At 37.7% G+C, this 26,139-nt stretch overlaps 2 protein-coding genes across 4 annotated transcripts in view; one reads left to right on the top strand and one right to left on the bottom strand.

Annotated features, from left to right (window-relative positions):
* The window catches only part of LOC136236553 (UBX domain-containing protein 4-like), a 198,568-nt gene that overhangs the window by 145,014 nt on the left and 27,415 nt on the right, over window positions 1-26,139 (top strand). The gene's annotated exons all lie outside the window — the stretch shown is intronic.
* On the bottom strand, window positions 8,020-17,743 carry LOC136236557 (DAZ-associated protein 2-like). 2 transcript variants are annotated; one of them, XM_066026773.1, is made up of 5 exons: window positions 17,666-17,743; window positions 16,202-16,264; window positions 13,503-13,549; window positions 13,377-13,445; window positions 8,020-8,297 (listed from the first exon to the last, which is right to left on the bottom strand). In XM_066026773.1, exons 1-5 carry the CDS (start codon window positions 17,679-17,681, stop codon window positions 8,163-8,165), a joined length of 330 nt encoding a protein of 109 aa, XP_065882845.1. In that variant the 5' UTR covers window positions 17,682-17,743; the 3' UTR covers window positions 8,020-8,162. The 2 variants fall into 2 exon arrangements, with proteins under 2 accessions (XP_065882845.1, XP_065882846.1); XM_066026774.1 differs by lacking the exon at window positions 16,202-16,264 and having other exon boundaries at window positions 17,666-17,742.

Here is a 26,139-nt window from a genome sequence, read left to right as displayed (position 1 = left end):
CAGACTATGGAGTATATAGGAACTATATCCACTATCACAGTGAACTGTTGTACCCTCTAAAAATCATTTTCAATCAGTAATTATTGTTGATAAAGTGCTCTACAAGTTATCCTTGGTAACACTGAAGTTGCATAAAAATAGTTAATTTTGTTATAAAAACAGTATATGTACTTTTGCATCCAACCTGAATACATGACTCTCAAACAGCTGACATGATTTTTGTATAACTTCTGTGAAATGAAGTTATGCAAGCGTAGTACATCCCACAAAAATCTCACAAAGAGACACCAGAGAGTTATACACATACGCTGATAATTGGTCAATGACTAAAGTAGAGAGTGCTGGCATAGGCTTTATTAAATGCTATCTCACTATGGACCCATGAGAAGGCTAAAGCCTGTGAATACAGGGAGTCAGAAACATGTAACTGAAATGTTGAAGAACGCAGAAAAAAATCCCAGACCCAGTGGTGACTTGATCTCCCGCAACATGCAGTCTAGGCATGTACCACAGGAACCACAACAGCTGGGATCTGTGATCTTCTCTGCATTCAACCTCTACTTAATCATTGACTTCTCACCAGCAAAGGGTTTTTAGAAACTCCTATCCCACTAGGGACCTGTGAGAAGGCTATAAAGCCTGTGAATACAGGGAGTCTGGAACATGTAACTGAAATGTTGCAATTTCACTCATAACATGATGTTCACTCATGTGAGATACATAAAATTTACTGTGCTTAGAGACTTAGGACAGCTAGTGCTAGAACTATTAACTAGCTAGTTCAAATCCAAAGCTCACAAGTCACTATATTGAATAATTACAGTTGTTTGATGAAATGATGGGTGACTTATACCACACATTTAAAACATCTGGAATGGTATTACTGTAGACCAAAAATACAAAGCAATATTGCAATATATTAAAATGGAGCATCTTATAAAACTATGCACATTAATAAATTTATCTCCAAATGCATTATAAGATACTGGGATGGCTCCACTGTCTCATTTTATCACAATGTCAAGAATAAACAATTTTGTTGATACGACTAAATGGTATTTACATGTCTTCATATACATACATTATTCTCTAATAGCTCCACTTCCAATCTCTCAACATACACCAAACTACACATTTCAAACTAGTCCACAACATATCATCAGTACAACCATGTAACTTGTACACTACATCACTGATCACAACACTAACTCACCGATCCCACAATACTAAGGTCACCTCCATCATCATGTAAAACTTTTATAACTGTGTTGTGGCCAAGTTTGGATGCCACGTGTAGTGGCTTACACTCACGCTATACATATAAGAACACAACTGTTACATAGCATATCATGATGTACCATAGTTAAGAGTGTGGTTAGTTAGGAAACTATCTGTGTCATTATGGTATACTGTATGTCATCCATACATGTTACATCTGGGACATGTTTATGCTACCAGTAGTAATAAATGATGCTGTGTTAAAGGTCTTGACATTTTAAGGTTGTATCTCATTGACAAATAGTAAACAAGATGTGTATACATCAACTTTAAGATAAGAGTGTTACATAATAGCACTTGATATGACACACGTTTCAGAAATTCACACACACTTCTGTTCAGTATGGCATCACTTCAACAGCAGAAACAGTAATTCTGAAACTGGTAAGGAACTAGAATCACTGTACTGTATAGTAGGGATCATGGACATTTGGGTTTTTGCGGCCAAAAAAATTATCCAAAAACCAGCTTCACAACACCATCCTGGAACCTTGGCAGTATTGGTTAGGTATAACCAAGCCCAAAAGTGCCTTCAGTACGATTCTAAAGGCTTCCAATAAATTGTCACATAACTTTTTAAAAATATATTCAATGGAATTTTCTACTGACTAACTGCCTGCCTGCCTACCTGATGCCTTCAGACAAGCATAACTCGATAATGGCTAAAGCTATGGGCTTGTTTTTCTCACTGTTAGATGTCGCTTCATCCCGAGACGTGCCTTTTGGCATACTGCAGTAAGTACAATGCACGCATCATGGACTAACCTTTATCCTCCTTTGTGTTCCATTTCTCTTTGCTGACAGCCCAAGGTGTTGATTCGAGGTAGCGTGATGCATAGCTTCCCTACAGTACGTTGTTAAAAGGGAATCGTCTGTATTTTTCATGGTGACTGAGGATCCACTGTATATACATGTACGTACGTATGTTTGTTCACATAAACTACTAGTTCACTGTACATGGAACACAAGAGCAATACTCTATAATGTTCATACGTAGCATGCAGGATCGAAATTCTTGCTGCTGCAAACTGCTAAAATTTTAAGACACCACTACCACTGTCATAGAGTGTATAAACTAACTTTTTACGATGTACCTAAATTTCAGTTATAATGCAGCTTTACCTTACAACATACACCATGAAAATCTGAGGACACCGCCCATTGTAATCCGAACAATGTGAGATTAAACACATACATGTTAATATGTAGCAGATAACACAGACATATATGAGTAATTTATTAAGTACAGATCAATACATTTTAAGAGTGCTCCATCAATGGCACACAACATTACACAGATACATGTGGATGCCTATTTTGTTCTTTGTAGCATGCACACTGTAATTATTTTTCTCGAAACACATACTTGTGAGAACTAGGTGGGGTTTTGCTGAGATGGTCACAATTATATGGATGTACTGTCTTATCACACTACACATCACTCACCCCATATTTATCATAGACATCAGCATTGTTGATGTCAATTCCTCTAATAATAAACTCCCACAACACAGTGACATCATCATCACTGACTGCTCGTTGTATCTCATCACACTCCTCCTATAGTGACATCACAGATCATGTGAGCTACTCTATAGAATACACTAATCAGTAGGCATTACAGTGCATGTTCTTATAAATTCTGTGAAATTTACGTTATGAATACACACTAGTACTAGGCCAGACTAACTTATCCCTGCCCACATCACTTTTCATCCCACCACTTCAAATTTCATCATTACTGTTTTAATCACATGCATATATGTTTTGATGCTAAGAAGATTGATTACCATTTTACAGTACAGAAAACATCTGTTACAACTCAACGAAAGCAGTAAAATGTAATTATTAGCTCTTGAAAGACTTTAGCTAACCAGCATAGTAACAGCTACCCTGCTGCTGTAGTGATTCGGAGCATTTTCTTAATTATGAATATGAAAAATGATCTCCCACCATCATGTGAATCGTAGATGATAAACAAGTAATCAAGTTTGCCTTATGTATCCTTGTATGGGACAACTATACTACTCATCGTCTGGCAATGACCAAACCAAATGGAACACCATCACATCAAACACATAAAATAGTATTATACTTGTAAGGGACGATAGAACAGCAAACAGTTAGGTGGGTTCAGGGAGTTAATACAAGAGAAACTTGTACTGACAGAATTTTAACACACCAGTCCATGTACTAATGTATTACCACATTACTGGACCCAGGGGTGGACCAGGAGGGGCACAAACAAGCTGGTTGGAGGGAGCAGATTCTCTTGCTTTGCTATATTTTTGACATAGCAAATAATCACCTCTTAGTAGTGTCTCTGTTGATTTTTTGGACATTTTGCTTTGCAGATAGTTGTGAAGTCTAAAAGCTAGGCTATAAATGTCACAAACACAGCGACACTATAATTATTTTAGAGGCTCTTAGTACATACGAAGGTGCTGGGTGACAGTTTGACAGCTGCTTTGACTTTTGTTTCAGGTGAGTTTGCATGCAATAAATGGTAGTACGGCAATATGCATATTTATCATTTATGATAAATATGCATAATACAACTTATAAATTATATTGATTTTGGTAAAGAAATATGGTTCCTCCACAAAGGGATAGAGGGATTTGTCCCAAATGTTTCATCCTGGATCCATTATTGGGGCTTAAAAATAAAATCAGCCATTTTAAAATACAAAGAGTCTTAAAGACCACAAAATCACATGTTGAATGAACAAGTTAAACGAGTATAGCAGATGTCATTAATATCCTCACACAACACATACACAATACAACAGTCACAAATGAGAAACAAAATAATCACTTTCAAGTATACCATAACCATACATGTATTAGTTAAACACAACTACAGCTTTTTCTGAAATACAACGTTGCTAGTAATATGGGTGGGTCCAGTTGATGTGCCATTCAATCAATATCTATTAACCAGTACGATAGTACTGCCTTATTAGGAATCATGAGGTAGCGCATTATTAGGAATCATGAAATAGTGCATTATTAGGAATTATGAAGGTTTGGACTTTTCTGGCCAAAATTAATACCAGCCATGGCACCTTGGTAGTATTGGTTAGGTATGCACAAAAGTGCCTTCTGTATGACCTGAAACACTTCCAGTAGGTTGCTACAATTCTTAAAAATTATTTACTGTCTGACTGACTGCCTCAGTGATGCCTTCAGACAAAGCACAACTCAATAACAGCTAAGGCTACAAGCATGATTTTTTCACTGTTTGACACATCACTTCAGCCCGACAGTGCCCGAAGTACGTACAATGCATACTTCACGAACTTACCTGTTCCCTCCTTTGTGTCCCATTTATCTTTGCTGACAGTGCAAAGTGTCAATTAGCAGTAGTGCTTCCCTACATTAGTAATGGGAGGTACTGCTGTTAACAGGCTGAACATAACTTGTAATGAACTAGTTCAGTAATTGATACATTTAAATGAAAACAATAAGCCTGGTGTTATTCCTTCTAATGTAGTATGTGTAGGTGCACCAGCCATCATAATAACAAAAAAGTAACAAACAAGTAGGATATAGACCAAAGTAGGATATAGGGATTAAATGTCCACTAGTATAATATTATTATCTTCTGATGTAGATGACCCCTTTGTTTCACGTTTTTTTATCCTTGAAATCCTTATACTTGTGGATATTATAGTAGAGTGGCTAAGCGAAAAAATTGTTCACTCTTTGATAAAAGTGCCAAACTGGGTACATTTGCTTAATTCATACTATTTCATATTAGATATGGTGCCATTAAAATTACCTATCGTATCATGAAATCAGGAAATTCCCTCTACTACATAGAGGGGATTTCCTATTACCCATATATAATCACACACACTATCTCCCACACGATAACTAGTGGAGTAGGAGATCAAGAGAAACTGTCCTGTGCTGTTTTCCATCACAATATGATGTCATGTTTTGTGTGGTTTACTATGCATCATGTAGGAAAAGAATACAGCAGCTGGCAACCTGATGTAAGTTTGATGGTGTGCAACATATAGAGGTGGAAATATGTGACTTAGTATGATTTACAGTCCCTTATACTACTTACTTAAAATAGGCTAAGACAATATGCACAACTCACTTAATTAAGGTGCTCTACTGTGTCATAAAGCAAGTGCCATTATCAGTACAAGGATTTATGGATTATTGTTATGATTGGTACTGTATCACTGAACACTCAGCTTGTGTACGCATATCTGCATGTTTGTGTGGGGAGCACTTTTGCAGGTAATGCCTTCTGTGTACCCATGTCTTTGACAAAATTGATAATCTAATCTAATCTAATCAGCTGGGGTAACACAGCTAGTATCTATCTCATCACTAGAAATTGCCTTATATTATAAGTTCAGTTTAATGTGTCTTTGCAAGACACTGATTATTTAAAACTGCTCCATAACAAGACTAGCAGAGCAGCAAAACTTTCCGTGGATTGAACTATCACTTTGTAGCACTGGAGACACTAATCACGTGTACCAAATGTGAATTACATCACTAGTTATACAGCAACATTATGAGTGGCCATGCAAAAACAGCATGACAATTAGGCCACTCTAAACAAATTCTCTGTTTCCCATCCTGTACCCAGGCACATTTGCATGTGAGCGGGTGGTCCATTTTCATTATGATATTAGCAGCTTTTCAAGCCATTATTTGCCTTACACAACAATAGCAAGCTGCATACTTATACATAATTAAGCTTGTACCTTGATCATATAAGTCACAAGATTTTTTACTGAGCCTGTAAGAATATCTACAAAATAATGGACGTTTTAATGTGGACAGTAAAGATTGAGATACAGGCAGTGGACAGGAAACAGAGAATTTATTAAGGAGTGTCCAACACAAGTATCATATCACAGAAAAATGTTCATCAATTAAATAGAAGCAAGTGAACTTTTACTCCCTTGAAGGAGCAGCTCCCATTTCTCAGTTCATGGACACAATTAACCTCCGATACAACACAGTACAACGTAGTCGACAATCAGTTAGGGCCATGAAGCCCTAAAAAACAGCACTGACTCGACAGGTGCTCGATCATCACAGAGGACTTGTTACACTGGCGCTGACTAGTCTGGTACATCGCGGGCGCTTATAATCTCTAATTGATCCCCAGCGGATAGGGTCTGCGATGTACCAGACTAGCGGCTGGCTACTCACAATTGCAAAACTGAGTTGCTTTACCGCGGACAGATCAAACCCCCACAGTACAATATTATATGTGAACCTTTGTTGGAGGTCTTTTCTCTTTTCTTTCCGCCATGGAGAAGGCGACCCTCAGGGTCGTGGTTCACCAACAGCTCGGCCTGCCTGCTCTGGGCGTATCCTATCCTTCGCAGATGACGTAACAGGAGCAATTCTAATATTTTCGTATGATTATGCAATCCAAACCATAGATCCACGTACGCAGAGTTGACCAGTCACGTGTAGCGACCAATAGTCGAGCCTGGATCGATTAGTATCGCGGTTTGCGAATAAATAATTGTTTTGGATTCGACAAAATATCGCGGATTGCACATCCGTGGTCACCAAAGTCTAGCTATATAGTGTCACGTGAAAATGGGCCAATGAGAACGAGATTTGAATGGAATTGCTCACTTTTGATTGGCTATTTTGTCGAATCCAAAAAATAATTTATGACTACGGAACCGCGATAGTACTTGGCTTGACTTACGATGTGAAAGCATGGATTCCGAGAATTAGTAGTCTTACACTGTGAAAGTATGCACTTACATCATCTTAGTTCGAATCTTAGATCTGTAGTTTAATACATACATAAGTAAAGTATTTGAGTGAAGTATCAGTACAGTTATAGGAGATTCCTCTAAAAAGTGGTAACATGTGTGGGTAAATTATGGTGCTCGCCTGCAGTGCCCAATTGGTAGCTAAAATTTATTAGTATACTCGGTAACATTTGAGTGCAATTAGGAAATAATTGAATGAGAGTAACAGTTAAAATTGCATGAGGCAAAGCCGAGTGCAATTTAGGAATTATTCCCTAACTGCACAAAAATGTGTGTGATTGCCTTACTAATCATACAGTGACCACCCTCTGCTTAGCAATGGTTACCTAGCAACCACAATTGTTGCTATGCTATGGGCATCTACCACTATGGCAACACCAGCTATCACACATACTGTCAAATAATAGTGCGATTATGTACAGAAACTACCAGTACAATTTGGGATTAATTACACTCCTACTATTGGGACTAAATGTATGGCAAACCAAATCACTATGTGATTAATAACGTGATCTGCCATCATGTACTGATACATGTACATGTATATGAGTATAGTTCCCCATGGCAACAGGCTACATACTAGCCCTAATTACTAGCTACTGTTTGGTGTTTTTTTGAGTGAATTCAGCATGAAATGCAATTATTGTTAGTGGTTTTACGTAGCTGATAAATAGAGAATCAGAGTAGTTCTCTATTGGCCACCTGTTATTCATACATCAAAACACAAAAAGAATTTATTATTTGGGCTATTACTGTACAACTTCAAAATGAAGATGGCATACAGATAAATCACAAAAGTACAGTAAATTGAAAGGGACTTTAACATAGTTCACACTAATGGAGTTATGATGGATTCTGTTATTCAGAACCTCAACAGATGTTTTAGTTGTTACTTCGATGCTCGCTTTGATGTTTATGTAATTGGACCCCTTTTCACAAATCTGGTCATATTTATCTCCATGATGCAAACATATGTAATGATGAATTATTTATCTTTAAACAAAAAACTGCCAACTTTATAAAACACTCACACACAGTTACTAAAGCATACAAGTTGCTCGTAGTACAAAACACCAGTCAGAGTAGCTATATAAACAATATACAAGTGTTAATCCATCACATTAAGCCAGACCAAGTTGCTCCGCCATCTTCCCCCATCATACTACTGGCCTTCTGTTGTGTCATCACCACTGGCTTGCCTTGAGCTGCTGCTATTTGTGCTGGAGTAGGGGCTACCCCTGGGGGAGGAGGCTGTGAAGACAATGAGATAAGTATGTCACTTTAAATCTAAAATTGGACAACATTATAAGTACTTAATTCAACAACATAATATTATAGCAATTTTCATTGATCAAGTAAATATTGTGATCAGATCTGTGAAAACCTAACACAATCATGCAAGCCCAAATTTACAGCACAAAGAATTCATTTCAGTGACCTATATGCAACAATCTCAGCAAAATCCTGTCTATAAGTATGTAGGCATTGAGCTGGATCCTCAAAAACATTTAATAACTAATGGATGTGATTATACACCATCTTGAAATTTTGCTCATTTGTAGTACTGCTTGCCCACTAAAAATACACATATTACTCATTACTTACTGAAAAAAGTAACAAGTTACATATTACTCGCTACCCTGAGGGCTGTAACTAGTAATAATATTACACATTACATTTGTTCGTAACAAACTATAAAGTAAGTCCAACCTTCTAAATACAAGCTACACTACTATTCAGGGGATATTAGCAGATATTTGGCATATCTAGGAATAAATTCCTTACCAAGAAATTTTTTTACCAATGTGTTTGTAAAGGTGTCTACTAACCCTCCTCAAAAGATTTAAACACAACTCCCCTAGGAGAACCCATGACAGCTTTGGGAAGTTGGACTATCCATGACCTTATTTGAAAATGGTTGATTTGCTGTTAGCACAGCAAATCATGTGGTTTAATACGTATGTATACATTGCAAGCTTTTAACCACTCCTGAAATTGATGAAAAGACCACATTCACTCATTATTATTATTATTAGTTGGAACTCATGTATTTCTTAAGGACTAGTTTGATAATGTCTATTGCCTCATAAGTCAACGTCTGGGTCTTCTCCAGACTCTACATCATCAATGCAATTCTTGCATGTAATTCCTTTGCAATTTCCACATGCTGAGATGCACTTGACATCGTTCTTCTTACAGCTGCACCGTCGGTTGCTACAATCTCCTTTACAATTACAGCTTATGAACTTTAAAAATTCATCAGGTGCCATAGGGTCTAATGTCGCAGTGCACAAAATGTGCTGACACACTGTCAGGACAACATGAAAGTTGAGTGGACATAAATCAATTTGTCCGGACATTTTTTGCATTTCTCCTTTCTTGCCAAATCATTTGTTTCAAGCATTGGGGTCACTGTACAACTGATTATTATTACTTTTCACTCAACTGATTATTACTTTTCACTCAATAACAGTGACAGATCAGAAAAGCACAACATTTTAGGGTTCTGGTCACATATAAGGTCCTATCTATTACAGGAGCATTTGTAGGAAAGGACTCAAAGGAGAATTAACTCAGTATTATAATAGCTATGTAGTCAAACTATACTATTGCTGCTATGAAATAGTGCCTCTATTATGAATTGTAAAAAATGAACTCCATTCTATATAGCTCAAAATGCAAGTTGAGTGTACAGATGAATACTACAAGTAAAAGCTAGTAATGGCTAACAGGTCATAAGTACATTTGCCAAGTAACTGAGTCAACAGGCTGTGCAATGTAACCTGTTGGTCTCTTGGACATGGCTTTGTGGCCACACCACAAACCATAAACACATAACTCAATTACATGCCAATGTCACTATGTCTGGCCTCCTACTATTACACTCTAAACTCAGTGCTTTACCTTGAAAGGACATTGTTTCTGGACAAATTCAATTATGGCCTGACAACTAGTGTAATTGACCAGAAATTGTCAGTGTCCTGACTGTTATTTCGCGCACTGATGTTGGAACTGGCTCATAGCCTTTACTCCTTAATGTCCATCCATAGCCACTGGGGTCCAAAGACATGCTCTGCAATAGCATCCAGTCTTGGGTTTGTAGATAGGCACAGAGAGGGTTGTATACAATCACTGGATTGGACTAGTGGACTGGACTGGTGGACTCAGTTTTTTTTTTGTTTGTTTTTCATTTTAGCACATATTTGGGCAATTGATTGTAGCTATTGCTACATGGAATGTAAAATATGCAGGTGGACCTGTCTACTTGGCACTATCTCTTATCTTAGGATTGTGTGCAATTCTCTTTCTTGACATAATCTCTATTGTACGACTACCATTCATCTTATCATGAAGTACAAACCATACAGCACATGTGTATGTAGTGTTGTAGGGGAGGGGGGATGCCAACCTAGGGGAGGGGGGATGTCGCTCTCTAAAGGCAGTGTTTTCAGCCGTTTCTTTTTTTTTAGTATCATTCCTGCTGCATGACTTACAACTTATTGTAGGATGTTATTGTTTGATATCTATTATCAACTTACTACACTATCACTTGGATAACCTGTTAATAGATGCAAAAGAGTCCTTGTAGAATTCACTGCCAAAAACCCACAATTAAAACCTTTGTAGCCATGGGAATAAAACCCACCAAATGTTTCAAGAAAAGGAAGCTAGACTTCTGCCTTTACTCATTTATTGGGAGCAGTTTACTGAGGTACAGTAATATAAATATTGTCAGGAATGCATTATGTCCTTCATATTATAAAGATACTTTAAAATATTTAATTATAATGGCTATTGCTTTAGGAATAGTACTCACTGACACTGTTCTGCAAAGGGAATGGGGGGGCTCTTAGCCTCCCCCATAAATCTACCCTTGGAAGGGTGCAATACAGTTTGAGTTATGTAGTTTGACATTTCACACTATGCTTACAGCAATCAGACAATTTCAAATATTTCCAAATAAGGCTCATGGGTAGTCCAACTTCCAGCAGCTGTCACAAGTTCCCCTAGGAGAGTTGTGTTTAAATCTTTTGAGGAGGGTTAGTAGACACCTTTACAAACACATTGGTAAAAAAATTTCTTGGTAAGGAATTTATTCCCAGATTATATTAAAATTTCCTGACTATACCTACAACTACAAGTAACAGGAGAGAGACACGTGTTTCTCTGGTGTAGTTCAGCCACAAATACATACTTTGTTGTCGTATCTTGGTCTCAAGGGCACTCCCCATACACTATCATTCTTTGTTCATGCTTATAACGTTATCTCCAGTCTTGTCTGGACCCAAAATGCAATCAATCACATGCCTGGATACAATGCACCTTAAAAGGAAGTAACGTGCTACATTTGTTAGAATTTCCGGATGCAATATCCGTTACATATTACTCGCTACTTTGTCATGTAATGTGTTATATTACTCATTACTGTAAAGCAATATTATTATGTAACACGTTACCCCCAACTCTGCATACTTACAATACAAATGCATGCTATTTTGTATCCATATCAGAAGTTTGGTCTGGTTTTGCTAGAAGGATGCAATTTCCTACCGCCACAACATACTAGTTCATTATCCAATGGTTCCGCCACAAACACAGTTCATTTTTTGTTACTGCGTGATGAACTATCACAGCCATTTTGTCACATTTCATCCATGTGGTAAGGTGCATAGGCTGAAATTTTGGTAACCGATTCCTTTGACACTGCAGATAATGCTGAGACAATAAAAATTTTGGAAATTGTGCAAACTATTTGTCACACTACAGTGGGTCCTCAGTTATCTAATTAAATGTGTTTGTACAAAATGAAGGAACAAGCTTAATTTCACAATTAATTTATAATTATTTAGATCAACCTTAGAGAGTTGGTTTACTAACAACCTTAGAGAAATGGTTGACAAGCATCAATCAACCTGAAACCAAATGCCAAATGAACTGTCTATTAGAGTATTTTTAAGTTGACAGGTGTAGGAAAGCTTTGTATCAAAGGAATGGCTCTTTGATTTTTACATGAGTTTCAATTATACAGACACTCTTACAAATACTTGAAGTGTTTGGATAACAGATGACAAAGGTTTGAGTAGGTAAGGATCTACTTATAAAGTCTCTGTGATTTATTTTTCCCTATTATCATAGTATAAATCAATTATCCTGTGTAACTCGATAAGTTTATAGCATACACTGTGTACAAAGATGATGGAAATTCCTTGACAAAACTAAATGAAATCAACTTGAAATACATGAATGCATGAATAGCCCTTTTAAAACCGTGTTTTCCGTACAAAATGCATTGAAAATTGATATACATGTACTTTTATTTTTGTAGTAAATTTGACAAAAGGTTTGATATGATTGGGAGAGGTGGTGGTTTATAATATATTTCACCAGGGGCCAAGGTGGGACATACTGTACATACATACTTACAATACAAACACATGCTATTTTGTATCCATATCAGAAGTTTGGTCTGGTTTTACTAGATGAGTGCATTTCCAATTGCCACAATGTACTAGTTCATTATCCAATGGTTCCACCACACAGTTCATTTTTTGTTACCGTGTGATGAACTATCACGGCCATTTTGTCACATTCCATCCATGTGGTAAGGTGCATAGGCTGAAAATTTTGGTAATCCATTCCTTTGACACTGCAGATAATGTTGAGACAATAAAAATTTTGGAAATTGTGTAAACCATTTGTCACACTACAGTGGGTCCTCAGTTATCCAATTAAATGTGTTTGTACAAAATAAAGGAGCAACCTTAATTTCACCAATTAATTTGTATTTAGAACATTTTTAGAGAGATGGTTAACAAGCATCGATCAACCAGAAACATCAATTATCCAAATGCCAAATGACTGTTCTATTTAAGTATTTTTAAGTTGACAGGTGTAAGTTCTATTAGAGTACTTGAAGAAAGCTCTGTATCAAAGGAATGGCCCTTTGATTTTACAATATTTGGACATGCTTACAAATAATCAAAGTGTTTGGATAACAGATGACAAAGGGGTTTGAGTAGCTAAGGATCCACTTATAAAATCTCTGTAATTCACTTTTTCCTATTATCATTGTATAAATCAATTATCCTGTTGTAACTCGATAAGTTTATAGCATACACTGTATACAAAGATGATGGAAATTCCTTGACAAAACTAAATAAATGAAATCAATTTGAAATGCATCGCTTTTTTACAAAGCTTGAGGATTGAAAATTACTGGACCATTTCACACCTGGCATACACATTACTATCATAATTTTACATTTAGCAAATAGATACTGTACAATATTCCAGTACTATTTATGGTACTAACTCTACAGCTTAACTCACTGGAATGGTGGCAGGCTTGTTTGGGTCAAACCGAGCACCGGCAGCATATTGACCTTGTACAGTAACAGACTATAAAATACAACAATAAATAATATACCATGGATGATAAGCACCTTATAATCTTACCGGTTTTTGAGTCCTTTGACCTGGGTAAGTAGCTGGACTCTGAACAGCTAGTGGAAAAGATCAAAATACAGTGACTAACATCAACTACATCCCAGCCAATGGTACGTGGACTAAACCCTTAAACCCACTTTGGGGAACGTGTGCTATACCATAGGCATGCATGATGACATTAGGTAATGTTTGATACAGTTTTTGTTAGACACTGGAGAACAGCAACAGTACACTTATAGCAACAAAATTATGAACAGTCACAGAAGGTACAATATTATTGTACAGTAATGAAAAGCATCTTGGCACTTTGAGCTTGAGATACTCTAATAAAACAGTCATTGCAATATGAAATATCCTAATAGAACAGTCATGTATACCTAGGAATGTTGGTTATCTTATGAGCATAGTGAATCCTTAGTTATCTGTACACCTTCACTCCAGACAAAGTGTTCAGATATGTGGATTAGTTTAGATAAGTACTGTAAATTTTGATAAATTTAGGTCCATTAAATTTATTTACAGTATTTTCAATTACTCTAAAAAACACATGAAATAAATGCTTAAACGCTCTAATAGAACAGTCACTTTTGGAGTACAGTGTTCAGAAAGTTGAGGTTGAGATGCACTGTACATAATAGCTCACTGTAAGCCTTGAAATTTGAATGTAATAATGTAGAGCAACACAGACAATTAGGATTCTAATGTGCCTGTATATAATATGCTTGTGATGAGAAGAGCTTCCACTCGTCTGTAGGTCTGTGCAAACACTACAAGTCCTAAATTGTGTACGTTGACAAATACATTTATGAAATTAAAACATGGTGTGTGATGAAGGTGTCCAAAAGTAAACGTTATGACTGATCATTGGTACTGGAGCTTACAAGGGTTTACTACATGGGCTGAATACAAACCCACCATGATTGCAAAGCTCTGTATCTAATACTGACAAACACTGGGTTGAGTACTGTAACCATTGAAAAATGCACAATCAACATATTTCAATCACGTCAGTACTTAAAGCTCAATACATTGTTGTATTTGCATGTGTTTATTGTTTGTTGCTTAATTGTGCAAATGACTCAATATGATGTAACACCTTGATGAATCAGCAGCCAGTTCATGAACACAATGAGCTAACTTGTGTATTTGACTTATTCAAGTTATGATCCATTAATTAACTACTTTCAGACTGGTGTTGTACAAGTCTCATCTACTGTTTAGCATTATAAAGGATATTAAACATACAACTACAAAGGACAATTGTAAACTTTTCCCAAGAGAGTGAACATTTCAGCCAACCAGATGATTAATGTGACAGTGAAGGTGCCAACAACAGACACGTACAGTTTGGCTCCATTACAAATTCAGGGAGGGTTGTAATGAACATTGCACTTTTATGGCTTTCCATAGAAAATGTATGGTGAAAATTTGGATTGGCTGTAAATATTACTTCAGACATTTGAATGATGAAATATTTTTAGCGAGTCAAGCAAAGAGTCAAGCAAGGAGTCAAGCAAAGAGCCAAGTTTCAAGATCATGTGTAATTGCATCCATGAGTTATTAAATGTTTTTGAGGATCCAGCTCAACATGTACGTACATGTATAGTCGAGCACTCAAAATGTAGCTCTTAGCACACACCTCATTAATCCAGGTCACATCTGGGTCAGCATTAGTGGTTTCTGATCACATGATATCATAATATTTGTTACTAAAGTCATCCCAACATGACTCAGCATGGCTGACAACAATGATATCACATTGTCACAAGGTAATATGATGCAATAAGTTAGTCCAAAGCTTTTAGACATATTGTATCAGCTGAGTCATGTTGATGACCTCAGTAACAACTAGTGTGATGTCATCATGTGATCAAAGTTTGCAACAGAATGTCCCTCAAGTTGCTATTCTAAATCGAGATTAAGTGGTCAGGACCAAGGTTTCTATTGCATCATCCTAACACTTCCCCTTAGTCTTTTTTTTTTTGTCCAAGATACTTTTTTACACATTCTTTTCATAACTAATGCAATACACAGGGAACCTTAAGACCTGTGATCTATGGAGTGGTCTCCTTCACAAACATTATTCTCTTACCAGAAAACTTTAAACCAAGAGTTTATATTGCAAAGTATTATTTGAAGTCTTGCTATACTTGTGTGGGTGTAGATGGGTACAATAATTTCACTACAATCCGAAGGCTCAACTATAAATTATAAGGTACAGAACATTGTGATACTTCAATACTAATTCAAAATTATAATGTTTGGGGTAAACAGCTGCACACAACACACTACATGTGCACACAACACACTACATGTGCACACAACACACTACATGTGCACACAACACACTACATGTGCACACAACACACTACATGTGCACACAACACACTACATGTGCACACAACACACTACATGTGCACACAACACACTACATGTGCACACAACACACTACATGTGCACACAACACACTACATGTGCACACAACACACTACATGTGCACACAACACACTACATGTGCACACAACACACTACATGTGCACACAACACACTACATGTGCACACAACACACTACATGTGCACACAACACACTACACACACACACACACACACACACACACACACACACACACACACACACACACACACACACACACACACACACACACACACAAACATGTACACACTACACAGATAATTAATATACTTACGTTGAATACTATAAGGTGGAGGAGCATGTGATGGATGCGGTGGAGCAGACGGCTGTGGGGGTCCTATAATAAACAACACACCAGTAGTTGTGTAGCATCCTACTGAAATCCACCATTAACTAATATAGGTTACTAGATAATGAAGAGCTCCACCATTGAGGCTGCATTACATTACAAGCATCAATAGTTATGGAAAGTAGAAGCAATTGATTGTTGACAAATTCTCCATCTACAGCACTCAAAGCAATTGACAATAGACAGGACTAATTTATAATATGATTGGAGCACAATCGGGCTACATTCAAAGTTGCACTTACAAACTTTGACAAATGTATCCATAAAATTGCAGGTGCTAAAAATTACTAAATACGTAGCTACCCAGACTGTTCAATACTGGTACTGGGGTGCTGGTAGTCTCATACCAGGACTATGCTACTGGTAGGATGTATGTAATGATACCCAAAACATTCAGAAATGTCACTGCAGTAAATTCGTGAGAATATTATGCTCTTGTGCCATTATCAGAAAAATGTACCCTGCTCACAAATCAGTCCTTATAAAAATAATGATATTCAATGTTCGTTCTTAAATGATGTTAATGAATCAGCGTTTTGCTGTTCCAGTACTTCATTTGAAAAATGAGTAGGGATGGTACTCCAATATACCCTGCACATCCTCAGTTAATGTCAAAAAAATAAGCCTTGACCCATGACTTATACTAAAATCAGTGCTTGACTCTTGACCGAATTCTTATAAAATTATGGCTACGTTGTAATTCAAATATGTACACTTTTGAAACGAAGCTTGTCTTATGACCTACTGCAAATTTCTTGATTGACTTTTGTTGTGACCGAGGACAAGATCAGAGTACACACGGAAAAAAATTTGATACCAATATTGGGTATTGTTCAATGTTTACATCGGTATTTCAAACAATACCAATATTGGCTGATATTTTTATTCCTTGAAATCCCAATGTAAACATTGGTATTGCTGAACAATTCCCAATATCGGTATCAGAAAATTTTTTTACTGTGACAGAAAGGAGTAGAGTGCAACCCACTTGTAATTTGGAGTTGTTTTTTTTTAGTGAAGACTGCTCAGTATAAAAATACCCTGAGAAACGTACAGCTATTACAGACACATAATTACAAACATAAAATTGACTTATTTAAAGATTTAAAATCCGTCAGTTTCCTTACTACATATGGTGTGGGATTTAGATGCTGGACAAAAGTATGGACTAAACACAGGAAACATGAAAGGAAAGGCGAACTGTTGATCCTTGGTACAATTCAATGGCCAGCCTGGCGTATATTTGCTGGTTCACCTCATCATTATCTATGACCTCATGGAGAAGATCTATGTATGATGCTCTATTTAAACGCTAATTATCTCGCGAGGTGTATGATTTTGTGCATGTGTTGTGACTGCATGCAGTATAGTCTACACACTGAAGCTTACCAGATTTTCCAGACATCTTTTGCCCCGTCTTTTGTGAGATGCGCGAATAAATGACAACTGGGACAACTCGTGACGATAGTATCACACCCGTATACTATAATACATTCGGCTACCGGTAGTAACCCCTCCGTATACTACAGATACACTAAATCTCTTTAATACGCATATTGGCGGCATTGCATAGCATATTTCATAGCAAACATATACAATTAATGATAAAAATTTGAATCACGATGTCGTTTAGTATCAGTACCATGTGTAGCCTCCATCAGACCCCATGAGACTATCAGATTTGTTTTGTGTCATCACTACTTGTTGACCTTGTTGTGCCGCCAATTGTGCCGCAGTGGGAGCACATCCAGGGGGTGGGGGCTAGAGGTAAACATTCAAAAGACACAATTACAAATACCTCAGACACGTGTGACTATACATGCAAAATGCACAGTACAAACGTGGCAAGGAAGTTATTATAAACCAAACATATAACATACAAGACAAACACATAAACATTTTAGAACAAGGTCCAGAGAAAGCAGTCCGGCCAGTGACCACTTTTCAGCATTAATTTTAAAAATATATATCCAAGTGGCTGATAGGCACTGGCCGGTTATGCTGGCGTGTTTTTGGGAACAATAGATGTCTAAAGCATCATGTGATATAATGCCAGTAGAACACACTGTTAAATCCTTCTCCATGACAATCAGTCATGGAAAAGATTGAAACACTCTAATAGAACGGTACCCTAATAGAGCACTCAAGTTTTTATTTTACTGATTTATTAGTCAACAGCTTTATGAAGCTAGCAAATAGCTACGAAATATACATAGCTTTGCATGGAAGTGTACATAACTGGATGAATATTTGTTTGTGCATGTGGAGCACTGCAGCATAGCATGATAGGGTAAGATTAAGCATATACTGTAGCTTAGTGCTTAGCCAGCTATTCACTGAGTTGTGACTTCCATCATATTAAAATTAGTTATATAGCTATCAGTTTCAAATGTTAGATTCATGCTGCGGGCATATAGTAGTTATAACAAAAGGGAAACATACTGTATTTACATGTGTTACAACTGTATAATGTAAGAAGTTAATGTGAACACATGATGTAGCAACATACCGCCACAGTGAGTTTATTAATACACACAAGATTATAGTAAAATAATTTGCTAGGGAATTTACAGCTGAAAATTGTCTCAGATTTAATCTCAGAGCATGCAATTTTCCTGATGAAGCATGCCCCCAGACCCCCTAGCATTCACAAAACAAAGTGCTCAGCATTTCGTAGCATGTACCCTGGCCTTGGCCTGTAGAATTGCTTTCTCCGGCCCTGTAGAATGAATAACTAAATTGATAATATCATATACAATATGATAGTACCGTATAGTAGGAACCACAAAAGTGTGGGCGTGGCCCACAAAAAAATGTCATGAAAAACCAGCTTAAATTTACCCTGGCGACAATGAGGCAGTATTGGTTAGGTAAACTAAGCCCAAACAAGAGATCCTGGGTGTTTGGGGATCATGTGCAAGTTCATTAGTGCAGTGGATAGGTTTCTGGGTAATGGAGCAGTCTGGAGATAATAGGGCCACCCAATTTTTATTCAGAAGGTTGCTATTGATGTTCAACGTGGCAATGCTGCATCAGTAATGGCAACGATACCATCAACACAGGATTGGACTTTTCTGCCCACAGTTTGAGCTAGGCAAAGACTTTAATTTATTTGAAATGCACTGTATTTGTATTTATACTTCAATGTCTATCAGGATTGAGCTTTCTGATCGACCTGAAATGCTTTCAACAAGTTGCCACAGATTTTTTTAAAGTTATTAAACGGAATTTTCTACTGACTGACTGCCTGACTGACTGATACCTTCAGACAAGCACAACTCGATAACGGCTAAGGATACCGGCTTGATTTTTTCACTGTTCAAGGTTGCTTCAGCCCGAGAGGTGTCTTTTGGCATACCGCAGAACGTACAACACATTCTTCGTGGACTTACCAGTATCCTCCGTTGTGTATAATTCACTTTGGCTGACAGCGAAAGGTGTCGATATGGTGGTAGCACGTGATGGCTTCCCTGGCTTCGTAACATAAATCGTCCGTATATCTTAGTGGTTACTAGTGATGCACCGATACCACTTTTTCACTACCGATCCGATACCGATACATTTGAGGCCAGAAATGGCTGATACCGATCCGATACCAATACTTTGTCCCACGGGTATTTCTCACAAGAAACAGTTAGTGATTTAGCTTACTAAACTCATTTGCTAATCCCATCGACTGCAGTTTGCTGGTTTTGTGGCTATCAATTACACGCAAAGATAAGTTTATGTCTTCAATGAATCTTATTTCGTGGCTTACTTCAGTTTCCACTGTACTAATAATGCTAGTAGCTGGCTTTTTTTAAGGAATTCATGGCTTATACCGTATAACGGGTTATTTTCCCGAGGTGTAAATTTTCCCGAATTTCCCGAATAGGCTCACTACTCAGGAAAATTTATTCTGCGTTAACACCGATTGTGGGATCATTTTCAGTGAAGGCGGGATATAAAGATGTCTAAATCAATTTTGGATTTTTTCTCCAAGAAGAGGTCTGATGCTCATTTGCCTGATCCCAGAGCAGCAAAATGCTTCCCTCTACTATAGCGTCTGCTAATACAGAAGTCCTGCGTGTCATGAATGGCCGTTGTCCAAGTAAGCTCAAGTCTGCTGGCGGAAAACGGGGCGGTTACAACAAATACTCTCCAGAGTTCAAGGCAAAAGTAGCTAGCTATGCTATCGAGAACGGCAATTGTAGAGCTGCTCGAAAATTCAGCAGTACAGATAAAGTTATTGACGAGAGCTCCGTGCGAGGGTGGGTTACAACATACAAGAAGGAGGTGGAAAGGAAACGAAAAGCTGGGGAGGAGGAATCTATATCTTTGCTACCTGTGGCGAAGCGTGGTCGGCCATTACTTCTGGGAGATACTCTTGACACCGAGGTCAAGTCTTACATTAGAAGTGTCCGTGAAGGAGGTGGTCTAATTACAACGGAAATAACGATGGCAGCTGCAAGAGCAATTGTAAGAAAGTATAACCCAGGATTGCTAACTGACGAGTCAACTGGTGAGGAAGGTCCTATAACAATAACATCAAATTGGGCTAAATCATTACTGTATCGTATGAAATTTGTGAAAAGAAGGGGTAGTACCACCACAAAATATCTGGTTGGTGATTTTGAGTCTATCAAATGCCAATTCTTAGCTGATATTGTCATGGTTAAAACACTGCTAGAAATTCCAGATGATTTAATTTTAAACTGGGACCACACAGGAATAAACATTGTTCCAGGATCTTCTTGGACTATGGATCAAAAGGGTCAACAGCATGTGGAGCTTTTAGCCTTGGACGACAAACGGCAGATTACTGCTGTTGTTTGAGGATCACTTACTGGAAATTTGCTACCTTTCCAGTTAATTTATCAAGGAAAAACAGCAGCCTGTTTACCCAAAGTCACGTTGCCCCAGGATTGGCATGTCACATGCACTTCTAATCATTGGTCCAACGAGCAGAAAACACTCGAGTATATAGAATTGGTTTTGCTGCCATACATAAACAAGACAAGGAAAGAGTTGGGTCTGCCCGAAAGTTTTCCTGCAATGGTTCTGTTTGATGCTTTTAAGAGCCAAACTACAGATTCTACATACCAATTATTAGAGCAGAACAATATTTCTGTTGTACATATTCCAGCTAACTGTACAAATAAATTGCAGCCAATGGACCTCAGTGTGAACAAGAGCCTTAAAGAGTTCCTGAAGAATCAATTTGGAAATTGGTACTCACAGATGGTATTTAAAGATTTAAAAGAATCCCGGCGAGTACCTGTTGACCTGCGCCTTTCAGTTATGAAACCCTTGAATGCTATGTGGCTTAAAGAAGCACACAAGTACTTAAAGAGTAATCCTAGTATCATTAAAAATGGTTTCAAAGCTTCTGGAATCACTGACGCATTAGAGAAACTGTCTCTTTGATTCACTATTGTACTAGATATGCTCGCTGAAATTTTGCTTAGCATGCAATGTATAATTGTATATAACAATTATGTACATGTAATTATCAAGAACATTTCAATTGTTATTTGTACAGCATTAAATTTATCCATTTCAATCACTACAAGTATAATCATATAAGTTGTATACAGAGATGGTTTAGTCACTTGTAGATACAGTCACTTTTTGGAGCGCTGGCTAGGAAAAGTTGTCATTTTACTCTTTGCAAAACAGTTTATTAGGTGTGCTCTCATCTGATACTGATGATATTTTACCAGTGTCGGATCACATCTCTTTGCTAGCTGCACAGCATTGGCAATCGCAAATAGGCCACAGTCATTACCTCCACATTGTTTTTGTACTTCACTCATCTTTACTTTGATCGAATCATCTTTAAACAAAAATTTTATGGATTTTAGGGTGTCCTCATCAACAGAATCGTACAGTGAATCGTAAACATTAACGTGTCCTCTTTCTGAGAGCAAAGAACTGACCACAATCCAATGATTACCTCGGGAATGGATAATTTGTACATCATTTCGTGGAGGCTGTCGAGAATTTTGGAATAGGGTACACTGTAACCCTTCAAGGGAAAACTGGGATTTGATCATGGCTTGTGCATGATTTATGTGTCGATCATTTAACCTGCTACCACTGTCAATTTCTTCCCTATCAAATTTAGAAAGACATGATTTGCCTAATTTTACCCATTGCACATCACATGACTTCTTACGCCTTATATCTGAATCAAGGTAATCTTCCTTTGCATTAGTTTTCACACCATAAAATTTAGATACTGAAACATCTTTTGACTTACACGCAGCTCCATGTACGTAAGATGTCGTACTATCCCTGTCCACAACAATCACAGATTCTTCTGAGGATTCAGGTGATCTTAGTACTTCTTGCACTAACTCAAATGGTGACATTGTAGTATTAGGGAAACGAATGCTTTCTACCGAGGTTTGAGGTTGGTCTGTAGCACGTACACACCCTGTGATTGAGTTGGTATCATTACCACCAGATTTGTTGCTGCTGTAGTTTTCTGGGTCTCCAATCTTGATTGGACTAGCCTGAGGATCATTAATATCTAAGGCATCACCAGAGTTTTTGCTGCTGTAAGTTTCTGAATTTTCAACCTTGACAGGATTTTCATTGATGACACCTTTTGTTATCTCTGCAATCTCTTCCTCAGAGTATCCATCCACAATCTTGATGCTAGCGATTAATTGTGCAGTGTTCAATACAGCAATTAGGCTTCTGATCTTTTGTATGTCTATTTCTTCTCCATGAAAAATTAGATGACAAGGCACTTCCATGCCACCTTGTGGTAAATCACGAGAATACCTCCTATGCCCCGTAACCTTACACGTAATAGAGCACCCACTATCTCCTAGAAAAGTATAGCACATGGCAGAGATACGCCGAGGAACGTGCCCAACGATGGTGGATCCCTTGTGCACAGCAACCGCAAACGAATCATGGATATTGTGACGCTCTTGTTAACAAACAAGCACCTCGCCTATTACCGGCGTCCATACACTTTGGTATACATGGTGACCTTGTACAGCAGATTCTATAATAACAGCACTCATTTCGGCGTTCACTCCGCGTTCAGTAACAGGTGCAACAGCAGATCACGTGAGACTTTCAGTCGCTTGTTGTGACCGTGAATTTTTAAATCGGGAAAATTTCTGCTGTAGTTAAAAGTTCATCAATCGGGAAAATTTACACCTCGGGAAAATAACCCGTTATACGGTATCAGCTTTTGCTCAACTCTGTTCATTGCGCTATGTATGCTGCCATCTTGATAAGTAATTAAATGACATCACTTTTAAAGTATCGGTTGGTATCGGGCATTTATAGCTTTACCGATACAAGTCCGATACCGCCAAAATAGGGCCAATACCAATACTAGTATAGGTATCAGTGCATCACTAATAGTTACTTTGATTGCAGAGGTGCTTTTCAAACAGTTCTTGATTTGTAATGCTGTGTAACGAGTTGAAGAACATAGCTGACAACGAAGCGTAATGGATACTTCACTTTTCAGATGATAATTGGTAGCTGGGGTGCACAACACCTTTTTTTTTTTGCTACAGTAAGCGTGAGTTCACCAGTCATAATTTTATTTTACAAACAAACAAGTACACAAAAAATTGGAATTTTAAACTAGAGTAGAGACATCAATAAAAGTACTGAAACAAGCTGGAATAGTGCATAATACTAAATCACAGTAAAGCAATAAGAAGTGTTATGTCCCTATTGTGCTTTTTTAATGGTATCTTGAGCACAGTAGGGATATCACACTTTACTGTGATTTAATATCATGTACTACTCCAGTTTGTTTCAGTACATTTTATCGATGTGCTATGGTCCCTACTCTAGTTGCAATGTTTTTGTGTACTTGTATACAGAGGAACTGGACTACTCCACAGATGGCTACATTACAGTCACTGGGCTATGTTATTGACCAATGCAGGCAGGCAGGTCATTATTCATTACAATCATACAGGTACTTGACTGTTTTGTTAGAGTAAGAGCTGAATGCTCTATTGGATTGTAAAGCAATATCCAAAGTGAAAGGCTAAAGCTCCTTCTCTTGACAATGAGGTGGGTCTTCAACCCATCTATCTATGTAAGCAAGCTAGTTTATTAACAGTCTTTAAACAGGGTGAAAACTTGCATGAAGTGAATAATGATGACCAAATTTAGGAGGTGAGACATAGCAATGTGGTTGGGCCACCAGAGATCTGAAGCATAATAACCCTAATTCCCTTTAACATGTGTAAAAATACAATGGGTTGTCTCTCAAATATCATACAGGGTACTTGTTCCATTAATTTCACTCACAGGAACATTGACTGGCCTTCCAGGAGTAAATCTAGCACCGGAATCAAACTGGCCATGAACAGCTGTCTGAGTTTGTGGCTGAGGTGGTGGCTGAGGTGGTGGTTGAGGTGGTGGCTGAGGTGGTGCTACTGTACAGAGGAAAAATAATAACAAGAAGTCAACACACTTCCCTTTCCTACTATGTGATAATCTGTACAAGAAACATGCCAAATAATTGATGCAGTTATCTATTAAGATGGATTCAAAATTGAAATCATGAAGCACACCATAGCCACTATGTTTGGGACCTACTTGACATAATCACTTATAATGGGGTGGTCTTATTTTAATGAGGTTCATAAAGTATACCTTACAGCCTGTTTATACTACAGATCGCTCTGAATGAGATCAATTCAGTGCAATCCAGATCAATTTTTGAGTACCGTTTATACAACAAAGGCCAAACCCACTCCAATCAGCAAAAAAAATAACTAAAACCCACAATGATAAGTTTCATCAAAGTAGAGATTGATGATGGAGTTAAAGGATTTGTGCTCTTTTTGCGCCAGGTTAGTAGCCATGATAAAGTCTTAAGCGTTGGCAACAACCTCTCAATTCTGTGGAGTTAGTTAATTATTCAATCACACATGTACCAGCCTGTTTGTTTTTGAGTGCTTGTGTTGTTCTTGAGGCTGTCCTTCAGTATTGTCACCTAAAAACTTTGCTGTTGCTTTATTTTATCATTACAGTCACCATTTTAGCTGTAGTTCTCCATATATATTCCATTTATTAGAGCCAAATCGAACTGCAGGGTCACATCTGTTTATACTGGATAAGTGGAGCAACCTAGATCGAACCAGACCCCCAACCCTAGCAGGTCCACTCCAGAGCGGTTCGATACGGTTCGGTCCAATACGGTATGCATTCACACTAACTTGGAAATCGCTCTGATTCGAGATAGTTCAAACTAGGTGGCTAGTGTAAACGGGCTGTTAGCTACAGTATGATTGGGACCTAGGCCACTATAACAAATAAAGAGGATCACAACTGCGACCACTACAATAGTCAAACAAGTTGTCCATTATTTATTCACATTCATCACACACTAGTATCACTACATGTTATACCTGACTGTGAGTATCCCGGAGGAGGTGCAGGATAAGCACCCACCTGTTGGTAACCACCTTGAGCACCAGGTGGTGGTGGTGGATAAGCAACCCCTTGAGGTGGAGGATAAGCATCCCCTTGCGGTAGTGGATAAGCACCTCCTAGTTGTGGTGAGTTTGAGCCAGGTAGAGAGGTATTTGTCGGATACGGTGCAGTCTGTTGCTGAGGGTAAGCTATTAAATATAACACAACTCCACACTTGACCAATTTATTATATTCTTTTCTTACCTTGCCCTGTTGATGGCTATTTGGGATAAGCTCCCACAGTCGCTGTAAAACAAGATACAATGTACATAAAAAATTTAACTTTCACGTGTTACAGTATTTAACACATAAAGGCATAGAAATATAATTTTTCATTACAACAGTAGTGAGCAAGGTATCTTTTTTTTTACCCTATGGTCCCAGGATATGCCTATTCAGTGGTGATAAGTAAGAGA

This window comes from Dysidea avara, chromosome 10, assembly GCF_963678975.1.
Source record: "Dysidea avara chromosome 10, odDysAvar1.4, whole genome shotgun sequence".
NCBI lineage: Eukaryota > Metazoa > Porifera > Demospongiae > Dictyoceratida > Dysideidae > Dysidea > Dysidea avara.
The sequence above is the reverse complement of the archived record's forward strand: the minus strand, read 5'-3'. Positions and strand labels throughout refer to the sequence as shown.

Excerpts from the sequence above, each read along its gene's own strand:
- LOC136236557 (XM_066026773.1), bottom strand. Across the intron at positions 13,550-16,201 it reads TCCACCTTATAGTATTCAAC|CTGTTCAGAGTCCAGCTACT; the intron begins GTAAGTATATTA and ends CTTTTCCACTAG. Across the intron at positions 8,298-13,376 it reads ACAAGCCTGCCACCATTCCA|CCTCCTCCCCCAGGGGTAGC; the intron begins GTGAGTTAAGCT and ends TTGTCTTCACAG.